At 40.7% G+C, this 13,122-nt stretch overlaps 1 protein-coding gene across 4 annotated transcripts in view; it reads right to left on the bottom strand.

The window, feature by feature from the left end:
* Window positions 1-408: 408 nt before the first annotated feature.
* Window positions 409-13,122, bottom strand: part of PYM1 (PYM1 exon junction complex associated factor) — a 45,436-nt gene continuing 32,722 nt past the window's right edge. For 2 of the 4 annotated variants that reach the window (XM_086959660.1, XM_086959644.1), the window contains 2 exons: window positions 7,694-7,802; window positions 409-1,341 (listed from right to left, as the gene is read on the bottom strand). In XM_086959660.1, the coding sequence (XP_086815786.1) occupies window positions 813-1,341; window positions 7,694-7,802 (638 nt within the window). In that variant the 3' untranslated portion in view covers window positions 409-812. Of the gene's footprint in view, window positions 1,342-7,693; window positions 7,803-8,418; window positions 8,586-13,122 lie in introns of all 4 variants that reach the window. The other 2 variants (XM_086959653.1, XM_086959633.1) reach the window with 2 other exon arrangements.

Here is a 13,122-nt window from a genome sequence, read left to right as displayed (position 1 = left end):
TTAGTGGAAAAGCAGGACAATCTAGCATCGTTACATTTTGAAATTTCTAGCTGGCTATACCTATTTTAGCAAGGCATTTTTCTTGGAAACCACTTTCAGATTAGCATCTTGTATGTACATAGTGTATTCCCTTTCTTCATTGTCCTACAGGTACAGATTTATCCTGTGGAAAAAACAATGGTTTTGATGCAATAATCTTCTCTAAAATTACTGCAGCAAAAGTGTACACTTTTCACAATACGATGTACAACTTTTGTCATTAGTGCACCAAGTAGCTACTCATAACTGTTCTACCTAACATTGCGATTTCAACTTTCTACAAGCTTTCCAAAAATAAAAAGGTTGAAGTTCATGGTAAACCAGGCACTCCTTGTGGGGTTGCATTCAAAGACTAGACCTAGTCCAAGCCAATTTCTACTACACAATTTATTACTGGCAGTCTGCTCTTAAATAATTATAAAAAAAGACAGATGGAAATCCGACGGTAACAAAACAAACTCTTGAGCTGTTTAGATAAGGCTGGTTATGTGTAGGAAGATGGGGAAGCTTGCAGAGGCAAGCACCAGACAGTTCGAGAACCACAGCGCCTCTGAACAGTCAGAGGCGCCACATTATTCCTTAGTGTCCGACCTCCGCCACGAGTTGAAATTGATTAAAAACCCCAGACAGAACTCGTCAAAACAAAAAACAATTCTAGCTCTATGTAGACGAGTCCAAATGAGTGTTCTGTTCCCCAAATACACACAAGTTCCAGAAACGCCTTGTGGACAAGCACCTTTTGTTCAGAAGTCCCCATGGAAGACCATTGATCCCTACAAACCCAGCTCTAGGTCTTCAAGTTCCTCCTCCAGAGCCTGCCTCCTCCCCAGCTTCTCTTTCTGCTCCTTGGTCAGCTCCTTCAATTCCCCAGAGTCAATTTTTTGCTGCAAGTCCTCCACTTGCCTTAGCTTTTTCCGAAGGTTCTTAATCTTCTTTGCCTGCTCAATGGCAGCAGGATCAGTAGTAGGTACGTGCTGGGCTGCAGCAGGTTTGGCATTCCCTTCTGCAGAATTCTGTAGCGATTTAGCATCGCCGTCAGCACTAGACTGCCGCACACCGACATCTGCCTTGACAGAAGCCCTTCCTATTGCCTGGCAGAGCTCGTCCACATCATCTGGTTCCCCCTTGTCATGCTGCTGCTTTCGTTTCTCCTTCCGCTTCAGGTTCCTCTTTGCTGTCTTGGACAGCCCAGACTCGCTCTCTGCTTTCTGAACTGTCTTGCCAGCAGGAGCTTCATCAGGGCTAAGACCTGGCGGAAGGTCTGGTTTGCTTTTGAAGAACTTCACATATTTGTTCTCGTACCTAAACAAAAGGTCGGAAGAAAAGGAGAACCCATCAAAACCTCACTCGGACATGTGGTCAAATAATCACTAGTATCAGACACATTTAAACCGCAATTTGTTGCATTAGGAAAAAACAGGGCACTACTGGTCTTTCTTAAATAGCAAGCTAGAAATACATGTAGGAAAATAGTTGACATAGAAGATGCTGGCCCAGTTAGTATACGTTTCCTATTATAAAATACACAATGATTGTAGTATCATATACAAGTGGTGAAATAAGGCCTGACAACCCCAATCTATGTGACACAGATGATGGAACAACAAAGGCTGAGCTTCCTTAAGAAAGGATTGTGAACAATGGTATACTATGGAGCAAGTTCCCTGCAGCTATAAGTTAACAGAACCAAACTGGACAAGTATTCTGATGTTACAGCTTTGATCATTATTCAACTGATCTATTCTGGAGATAATTAAATGTAGCTGCCATTTTTTCAGCTTTAATTTGTATTCGGACCGTCATATATATGCTAGATGTGAAACCTCGAACTTTAATTCAGCTAGATCTCTGCTGATTCCAGTTTTATGCCCATCTTTTTTCAAGTTTGATTGTACATGGGTCTTTTTAGTGAGAGTGGATGAGCAAGCATTTGGTGAAATCTCTTTAAGCTTATTATCAACTAAGTTGTTGAGGACAGTCTGCATGGAAGACTGTTGTAACTTCTACATGTTTGTCCGACTTCTCCTTGTGATGTCCTTTCACACTTCTTTGTTTTCAACAATTATATCATTCTGTACCAACCAACTATGTTGGCCGAGAGTGCAGTTACATAAGCATTTCAAGTCTATTCTGCCATCCAAGAACATCTCTCAAAGGCTACATACATTCTTACAAACATCCAATTCCCGGTAGGCCTCCCAACCCTCATTATCTTCCACATTTCTTGTAGTCATGCCTTGGTATTTCGCCTTCGATGTTACTTGTCGTTTATTGTCCTTCCTCTTCTGACAATATTGATTCTCCATCCACCCGCATCTTTTCAAACTTTCTTGGGGAGCCCTCCCTTCATAGACTATGTTTTGGTGTCTAGGCACGCCAATTCCTGCTCGCCATTTTGCTTCTGCAGGTGTCCTTCGCCTCACTCATTCTTGCATGGCTATGACCAAACCAAGCATACAAAACATGTGCTTCTTCGTCAGCAAGGTAACATCACTAGGGATGTCTAGTATCACAAACTGGGGTGTGTGGGGTATTTGACAGTCCAATATAACATTTCCAATTCACTTATTAATTTCCAAAAATATCTGTATGTTATCATATCCCCAAAAGAGTGTGCAGAAAGGTGCATTCTTCAAACTTGCATTTTGTACAGTTGGGAGTCTGGGCTCGTCCTATTTTACACAGCCTGCTTTTTTAATAGTATGGCCTGTGTACGTTTCTTAGTTGGATCAACTGAAACCTAGCTTTAATCACAACTTCCCTTTCAAGCTAAACCATGATGCTACCTTCCAGTTCATGTCTTCGAGAGTACCATCTTCCCAGGTTACCTTTAGTTTCTTTTAACGGTCTGGCTTATTATATATAAAGGTTGTTTATACAGATACTACTACTCCTCTGCCCAAGTCCCCTTGTAGTGGTCAACTTTGTACCAGTGTGGATTCAGCAACATCTGACCAGTTAATCACCTATGCATGTATGGATTGTCCGAGTTGGGTATGTTTATTTATCAGTGTTTGTGTAAGTTCATATTCTTCTTGCAGTTTCAGAAAGGTTTAAAGCTCTCCCCCTCTACAAAGTCTTTTATTTACAAATCCATAGGAGGTTCAAATGCTGAAACTCATCTAATCTCTGCAACCCTTTTAGCAAGCTCCCTGTCCACTCTGATCTTATCTTTTAACCCCAGCTATTTGCTTGGCCCATCCCAGCCTGTTAAGTTTACTGGTGTCACTATCAGGAATCAGTGTGCAGGCGTGACCATGAAGTTTCTATCTAAAATCATTGCTGGATCATCTTTCGAATGTAAATCAAACCATCTATAACTTGGGGTTCAGTAGCCCAATAGTAAGCATTTATGTCTGGTAGTGCTATTCCTCCGTTGTACACTGTTCAGCACAGCATTTTCAAAGCTATCATGGGGGTACCCCAACCCATAAAAAGATACACAACTTCTATTGTAGTCTAAGAAAGAAGGATTCAGGTATTGTAGATGGTTTATTTTGCATCAAATAGAGAAACTTTGAGAGAGTAATCATTTCAAAGATTCCTGCTTTACCCAATATTGAAAGGTAGAGTGCTCTCAATCGGCATATATTTGTATCAAACCTTTTCAAAGGTGGTTCTCTATTCTTTTATTCTTTATTGCTTATATGTATGCCTAGGTATTTATACCCTTCTTCTGTCATTTCAATAGCTTAATAAACTATTAGTAATAGCTGGGGTGTGCGCTCACCCAACTGCTGACTACATATTAGAAGTCCACCAATTAGACATTTAGCCACAACCTTTTTCAAGTTTCCAATTTGGTTTGGAATCAATTATTACTTCTAAATATATTATATTTCAATTGGAAATTGGGAGGAGTGCTCAAGTACATACTTTACTATTGGCATGGTTCACAACCAAAACATTATGGTCACAATAATATTCCTGCAGATTTAGCATACCGAGTACACCCACAGAAGTGCATTTAAGTAGATTCAAGTCATCAGCATATGCCAGTGCCAAGAAATGCAAGATTACCAATGTGCATGGGCAGCCATTTCTTTCAAACATTGATTGACACAGATCGGAAATATATTAAAGAAAAGATGGCCTAATTAACAACCTTATTTTGCATCCCTTGAGTTACTATTTCCAGATTGCAGTTAGTGCCTTTCAGGTCCCAGGTTGAATATTTCCCAAGTACTTACCTAAAGTTGCAAGATGACACAATCTACTCTGAATAATCATGAACATTATAATAAAATGGCCGACATCTGTCAAATGTGCCAAATTTACCTTTTAAATCAATAATCCAGAATTGTTCTTCTGAAGTTGACAAGGGTAAGATGCAGATTAATACAGTTTGATTTTTACAGAACCTTGTTTGCAAAATCTGAAGTACTGCATTCTCCTCTACCCAGAAAACTGATAGTGCACCATGTATAATAGTTGAGAGCATGTTACTGCTTGGGCACATAATCACTGAAAGGATAAACATTTCAGGGGCTGTTTGCTCACCCCTTTTTAATACAGGCACCATCACCACCTGTTCCCGGGGTTCTGGGTGGCGCTGGTATACAGCACTGCATTAAATATCTTGTAGGGCACCAACTGGAGTAGGATCTAAGATCTTAAGTTGGTTTTATCGCTTTGGTAATATCATTCAATTTCCTTATTGGGAAATCGTAGACAATCCTAATTTTTATTTTCAATTAAGGTAACCAACTTGAGTTTCATAAGACCCCAACATGTTACTTTCAGACCAGCTGAAGGTAGTCAACTAACCTTATTGTTTGGTTCCAACACAGTAGTGCTTACTTTATGGGCCATAACAAACAAGAGTTATTCCTTTGCATTTCTTTATATCAATAACAATTACATTAGAAAGTGTTGTTGCTAATAATGTATATGATGAGGTTGGCTTCCCAGAAAAAAAAATTGATCATTTCTTTAATGTAGGTCCGACGTAATTGTGTCCACGTTTAAGTGGCCCTCGGAGGCACAGCACTTCATATATTCCATGTTTAACTGCCCTGTCACTATTATTTTCCTACAGCGCTAAACTTGGTAGGAACTAGGCTGTGCAAGAGTATTTTCATGTAGCTGGTGGGTAAGCAAACTGACAAACGGCTCTATGACAAAGCACCAATCCCTCCAAACACTTGTTTGCCCAGAATATTAATGAAAAAATATGGGCTGGAATGCTACTCTGAGCCATTGCCAGTGGATAGACTTTTGTAAGCATTCCTCCCATATCCTTTTGTATGATCCATGTTATATCAGGAGTGCTCAATGGTATGCCCATATGTCGGGTCCCTTGCTTACTGTGCCATAGTATCCAAGTTATACCTCACCTGGAGAGGCCTAACAAGGCCGTAATCTGTCTGGGGTTGCTTGGGTTCCCTTTTGGAGAAGGTCTAATCTGGTAGTTGGGCAGATGGCCTGTTCCCGTGAGGAGCAGGGTAAGTACTGATTTGCATAAGGTGAGCCTTTGTCTAGAGTAGCAAAATGGGCGAAAAACAATGGGCTGCAGTACTACCTCGAGCAATTGCCAGGGGTAGACTTTCTGCAAGCACTTCTCCCATCTCCTTTGGTGTGATTAATGAAAACGATCCCGACCCCCTGGCGTCACTTTTAGCGGTCTCGTGGCTTGTGTTAAGCACTTTATATAACAGTAACTGGAGAACAAAGGTTGTTTAATAAGAAGAGTTCCATTTCACAGGGAACCATTTTAACACAGATCATTTGTTAGAATCACCAGTGCCTAGAATCCATAAGAAAAAGTAAATTCCACTGTTTTGGGTTTTTGAGCAAACAGAGATCGACAGAGAGAGATTGAGTGAGAGAAAGAGAGAGAGCTTGTGGAGAGAGTTAATGTTTTTTTTACCCAAGAGTAAAATGACAGAATAGGATTTACTGTGGTTGCCTACAGAGTGATTTCTCCTATATTGATTATGTATACGTTTTTAACTGATGGATCCATTTGAAATAAACGTAACTATAAGATTGGAAAACTATAAATAAAATTTACTAATAGGATTTAACAAAAATACTGTTCCCTGAGAATTGTTTAACAGAGCGTGCTGAAAGCCATGTGTTACAAATGAATGTCTGGGTTACCAGTTTTTGTTGTTGTTGTTATACCAGATATTAATCACTCCCTGCTACCACTTATTTGTGTTTTGGGGTACCCTTGAATACCATTTGTCTTATGCCGGTGTTATGGGAGAGCCACTTATAACAGAAAACTCACAATGAAATGTAATGCATCAAAAACTGGAACCGAATAGAGACTGAAGTAGCTATCCTGTTGTGATGCTAAAAAGATATGTGTATCACCTCAAGACTCGGAGGTTTCTTAGCACTTCAGAAGAAAAGCAGAGTATGCAGGATATAAAAAAGCCAGGTTTAAGTAAGTGTGATAGAAAAAAAAACAGACTATACCAAGTATATAACCTTGCTGTCAATGACATGTGGAATTTAAGATAGTCGCAGGTACGGCAAAGGATTATGAGGGACAACTAGTAAATCCATTCACCCATTCCCCAAAACCCACCTTCTTCAAGCATCCCAGCACTTATGTTAAAACCACCTGGGTTTGCAACAACTTTAAGGTGAGCACCCAGGTTAGAGTCCAAAAGTGCTTCTTCACAAAGAGATTCTGCTGGATAACACTCATATATTCCTCTAATTGTCTATGGGGTAACTCATACTTTCTCTGCTGTGGTCAACCCTCCTATGAAAGTAAGTATAGGCTATGCCGTGCACTCTGATATCCTCAGGGAGCAGAAGATGTACATCCAACTGAAGGAACAGAATGCTGTTGCCATACAATGTCATGTTGACTGATGTTACCGACTCCACACAAAAACCAAGAGGCATACCAGCTGAGAGAATCTCCTCATATGGCACTTGAGGCATCCCCAAAAGAGCAGACTTCTGGAGACTGGTCAGATCAGCATCCAAAAAGTGACCCACAGAAAGTGTTCCTCCTTCTAGGCCCATTCCATAACAGCTCGAACCACGCAGAACCTCTTCAACAGACATCCACGAAGCTAAGAAAGATGCTTTGAGATGCCCATACAGAAATGCACTTTTGCAGCTCATATCCTACAAACCACTATACCTAAAAAAAATCATACATTATTTTAAATTGTAAATATTTGAGTGAAGCCCTTAGGTGACCCAGCGGTGGAACTGGTGAATGAAATCCAGAGAAAGGTTTTATACTAAGGTGAATGTAAATTTTGAATTTATGATTCAATTAGCCCACCCAAACCTATTCCATCATGCAAGTCTTTCTATGTTCAGCATCATCAACTTTGCAGGTATTACTCTTGATGCCCAGTCTTTCGCTGAGAATGAGACACAACTGCTGCGTTAATATGTTAAAACACCAAGACTAACAGTTTTGGGAAAGGAGAAAAATGTATTTCACGTACGAGTGACTTAATGCGTTCTCTATATAGTTAGTACTAGTGATTTTCCTATGGAAGAAGGCAAATACTCATAATATTCAGTTACGTCAATTACTAGTTCCATCAGCACTAATATTTTTAATTAAAACAATTCTTTACACATAAGCATTCTAAAGATAAGGCGAGAAACGGTACTATAATATCAGCTTTCTCCATCTCATAAAACAATATGGAATAAAGTGCAATGTACGTACACCGGCACCTCCTCCTGTGGGACGTAGCCATCCTTCACCTTCCGCGGCTTCCTCCAGGTCCCATCAGGACGCTGCGTTGCGGCGATGTACTTCCCTGAAATGTGACAATCTTAGGGGTAAAACATGGACTTTGGTCATTTATAAAGAAATGAATGTTTTTCAGATATATGTACTTCAATTTTAACAGACGGCATGCCCATCACCACCAGTGTGTTGCGTCAAAATCACAGGTTTTGCAGATCACAGAAGCGGATTAGTGAAGGCATTAGTAAGCAGTGAAGCAGCTTCATCGGAGACGGGCAACCTCAGATCACCAGTGTGCTTTGGATATTCTGTGAATACTAGGGGAGAAGGGGACAATGAATAAAAGAATGACCTATAACTTATTACATAAGGTGAACAACCCTCCACTGTGTAGTCAGGTTCGAAACTATAGTGTGTCCTCAAGGAGTCAGATTCTGCAGGGTCCTGTAAACAGAAGGTATGATGCCCTAAAAATTTGAAAAACTTAATCTTCTCGCACTCTAGGGGCATGTGATGAGAGGTCAAAGATTCAGTAGAATGAGATCTCATTTTATGGATTCAGCAAGTCTGCCAGTCTCCGAAAGCCGCAAACCCAAGAATTGATTTTTAGTAATATAGCAGAATCAACAAGGAAAAAAAAATACACAGCAGACAATAGAATCCAAGAAATATTAGATTGCATTATGAAGGAAAAAACAAACCCATCAAAAATTACTAAAATAAGTAACCACGACAAAATCCCAGGTCACACAATTGAGGATGTGATTAGAGCTCGTCTCGCGTCACTTAGGAATTGAAATCAGCAAAGCCACAGTTTTAGGAAAGATTCAGTTTCAGGGTTAGAAACCACGCGCATGCTATCGCAAACCTGAATCAGAAGAGGAAAAAAAACAATTAAACACACAGGCAAAAGAACACCTTAAAATCAAGGCGAACGCCGGTTCACTTTGCTAACTAAAACACTATTAAAAAGGAAGTGCATACAAGCTAACTGCATGTTAAACTCAAATAAACGAGGGTATTCCTTTTGGTTTACAGATGCAAAACAGAACTATTTGTCATAGTTCATGAGATTCTAAGGCGGCGGCATACTTCAGTGCCCTAGACGTGCTGGCAGAAGACAGGGTACTTCTCTGGTGCAGCCTTCATGAGATCCTGCCAGAAACTGGGTGAGAGTTCCCATTGAGGGTGCTTTTAGAGAGTTCCGGGATACAACCCTGTGTCACCGTTCCGCACTGGGGGACTCGGGCTGCACCCCGCAAGAACCAGCCCTGTATTAAGATGGCGCACTCTCTGGGTGAAGGGGTGTGCGGAGATCTAACCCCCTCCTCACTCGCGGTCTTCTTTTTTTCACCAGAACTCGCTCCGCAGAGGTGGGCGTGAAATTCTCTTTTAATAAATCAAATCAGCGACAGAGAACAGAGTGTTTTTCAAGAGCACATTTGTGCAGTGTTGTACTGCCATATATTTTCCATGCTAAGAGATATGTTTAGTCCAAGGCTACGGTAAAAAAAAACTTTCCCACAATGTATATGTACTCAATTATCTACCAACATATGAGTAAACGGGAACTGTGGGATACCACTCAAGGAGCCCTCTGCATGCAACTAGGAACAGCTATTTTACAGAAATTCAGTGAAACCTTCGCACTCCAACGAACACAGCACCGAAGTTTAACGATTTCTCCTGAGCAGAGCATTTTCAGTGAGAACACACATATTTGGAGTACAGCGCCTGCCACACCTTGGCTGCCTTCTGGGCAGAAAATGTATGTCCGTTCATCAAAATTATGTACCAGGAAAGCAGACAGCCTATGGCATCGCGTGATATGGGATTTTACCTCCTGCGAGAGTCTGACCTTTGTGAATGACTATAGAAATTTACCATGTGTGAAAATGAAAGTGCTGGTAATGACTGGACCTCATGTCACTACATCGAACACTGAGCCAGTGATTTGATTTAATCATTGAAAAACGAGTAACCTGTTCTTTACATTATGTCTAAATACATTTGTGGCGAGGAATTTCCAGATGATGTAAAACTTTGCTTATCAATAAAATCAGTCTCTGTAGTATCTACAATCAGCCTTCCTTTTTCGGCATGTGAAATCTCGAGGTCTACACCAAACACAGCAGAATGCGTCTTCATGAGGCCAATGAACTTCTAGAAAATACACCAAATAAAGAGAGACTTCTACAAATAAGTATCAATTGTCGGATATGTCCTTCAGAACTGGCTACTATAATCCAGATGTTATTTAGAATAATGTAAATGTCCTTTACTTTGTCTACATACCCTCTACTCTAGGTGAGATCTATTAGCAAGTGCAATACTCCAGGTGTGCCTCCCAGTACTTGACGCAATACCCAGCACAAAGTCAGAAATCTGGACAATCCCACAGAGGAAGTTTCCACACCTGATAACAATTGAATAATTGACTTTGATATAATAATGCAGATGTGGCCATCAGAAGTGAGCACTATCCTAATACAGATGAGGCCACCAGAACTGGAGACACTCAGGAAGACAAAGCTTCTTTCAGAGGCGATATTCCAAATCAATATTTTGCTGGATACAGTTCACCTCGTGCAACTCCACTTCTCCCGTCTGCCGCAACATATTGTTTCACCACTTGAAGACAGCACATAACCCTGACATCGGTGTCCTTATGATGTCTCAAACTCCTTTTTTCATATTTGTTGCTTCTCCTTTATTGGTCTGCGTCCTAGGAGCTTGATGTCACACACAGATGCCCTGAGCCTAAGCTTTCACCTGCAAAGATACTCTTTCAGCTTTTCAAAATCATCTATCATGTGGTATTCTCTGTGTGTTCAGGAAACAAGCATGCATTAAGTACAAGTCTCTACCATGTCGCTTCACCATACTTTAAAGAACATTAGGTTGCGGACTGCTGCTAAACTCACTCCACATCATACCTTTATCTTGGAATGTACCTAATTTTCTCTGGGGGTGAAGATCCTTTCCTAATGCCGAAGAACGTGGACGAGAGGTAGGCAAACCCGCTGACTCTGTCTGAAGGAAATGTCCTGAGAACTGATGTACTTCCACATACCTCAAGGGGCCCATTCCTTAGTGCAGGAGGGTCACTACAACTAACTACAACCAACACATAGGTAGTGTAAGTTTGAGAAACGACCAATTCATTGGTGTTCTTCACAGAGGGTGTGGATCATTGGTTTCACAGGGTTAGATAAGAATCTTCTTTGCCAGAGAAGATTAGGTACATTATACCAGTTCCTGATGAAATGCTATGGATCCTTAGGAACAGCAGGCATGAAACATGCTGACTACTCATTTGGGGCCATATGTATCAAGCAAATTAGCATTCGCAAAGGCCGAAATTCGCAGAATTTCGGCCTTTGCGAATGCTAATTGGTATATATGAAACATTTTGGCAGCAAAATAAGGAATCGCAAAATTTGCCATTCCTTATTTTGCGATTGCACTTAAGGAATCGCAAATTGTATGATTCCTTAAATGCAATGTATCAAAGGAACATTAATTCAAAAATGCCCAAAAGGACTCGCAAATTACCACCAACTTCTAGTTGGTGGCAAGTTGCGGATTCTTTTAAAAAAGCAATTTATTTAAAATCCAAAGGTGCCATATGACGCTCATAAGGGCATGTATGTGCGCCATATGCCCACACATGTCATTTTCACGGGTGCAGCAGGGTGTTCTTGTGACACCCTTGCACCCTTGAAAATATTCCTAAATTGCGATTAGCAAATTGCTAATCGCAAATTTCCCCTTCATTCCTCTGGGCCTCCTGGCCCATAGAAATGAATGGGAAATGTGCGATTAGCAATTTGCTGATCGCAATTTAGGAATGTTAAGGAATCGCTAAAAAGAAGCGATTTTCTACATACATACCATTTTGTGATTTCTAAATAGCGATTCCTTAAAAATCGCTATTTAGAAATCGCAAATGGTCATGATGATACATATGGACCTAGATTCATCTTTCACGCATCATGTATCAACTAATGGCTATTTAGAAGAGAACACTAGAACATTCTTTTGTGTGGTTTCTCACTTGTGCTTTAAACCTGGACATAGGTCCTGTATCTAAATAAAAAGGAAACAGTGAGGTATCCATAGGCAACTTTGATCACCCCACACCAATCTTTCAACTCTGCGTGTGGTGTGCACCCAAAAAACCTCTCAAAGAGCCCCCTCAAGGGGCCCGTTGGGAAATGCAGCACCAGCCCAACGAGGAGCAAGGCCCATAATGAAGCATGCCACCCTTGGGTGGGGGAGGGCTTGTACTTCTATGAGCAGACCTTCCTAGCGACTGAGTGGGTTCTGTGTATTTAATATATTATCTTGAACCAATATCAGAATGGAATACGTTATACAATTTGCATCAAGACAGGAGAGCGTATACTGGACTGGAATCTCGCTTTATCCTCCAATGATTAAGGTATACTGAGTATTGCCCTGATACCCCAATGCATTTTGGGTGGAGCCATTCATCATGGCAGAACATGGAAAGCCTTAATACCAAAGGATCTTTTAGGTAACCCTCAAGCAAACTCTAGCCTACTCCAAACAGTGAAGCTCCCACTAACTTCTGCAGACGGGACTGCTCTCCTATCTCAAAGAGACCCTAAAAACAACACACTGCTGAGTCTTCATACTTGCATTAAGGCCAGGTCTTATTTATTTTCTTAAACTTACTGCACATAGCCAAATACCTCTCATAGGATTTTTTAGGAAACGAGAATCCTGACCAGCCCTGGAATGAGTGAGTCCAAGTTAAGTGGTATAGAATGTGAACTTTTCCCTTTGGTAATTCTCAGTAGGGCAGGTGGATCTGGCAACCAGTGTCTGATGCAAGACTGAACTGTCTCTGCACTGTCTATCAAAATTCGGGCTCAACAAGATTGACCTTCTGCAAAGAGGGTTGTCAAAATGCACTACCAGTCCCAGGAAGTTTCATTCGTCCTTTCAGAAATGGCCACAACAAATAAATCCAAAAGACTAAGAAATTCATTTATGGAATACTATTGGATCTGTGAGCTCACGGTCGCCTACAGGTGTGAAGGAGCATGCCATGAAGACAGACCACACTAAAACAACTGCTAAGTAAATCACGTGTCCACATCCTTCAAGAGCTGAAACTGGTGCCTGTATATTCTGTGAACTGGAAGGCAATAATGCATAGAAGAAAACTGCACTTACGGTAGTTAACAAAGAGTGTGCCCAACAAAGTCTTAGTACAAAAGTATTTTAACTTCAGCATAGAACAATTTCTTAAGAAGTATAATATTGTCATTACTGAAGGGTGAGCATACAAGTGTTTTCATAAATAAACCTTTTAATAGCACCTACCATATAAAAAATGTATTTAACCAACCATGTAAAATTAATTATTCTGTACC

This window comes from Lissotriton vulgaris, chromosome 1_1 (genome assembly GCF_964263255.1).
Source record: "Lissotriton vulgaris chromosome 1_1, aLisVul1.2, whole genome shotgun sequence".
In the NCBI taxonomy this organism is placed as follows: domain Eukaryota; kingdom Metazoa; phylum Chordata; class Amphibia; order Caudata; family Salamandridae; genus Lissotriton; species Lissotriton vulgaris.
Note: the sequence above shows the minus strand (reverse complement) of the source record. Positions and strands in the feature narration are given on the sequence as shown.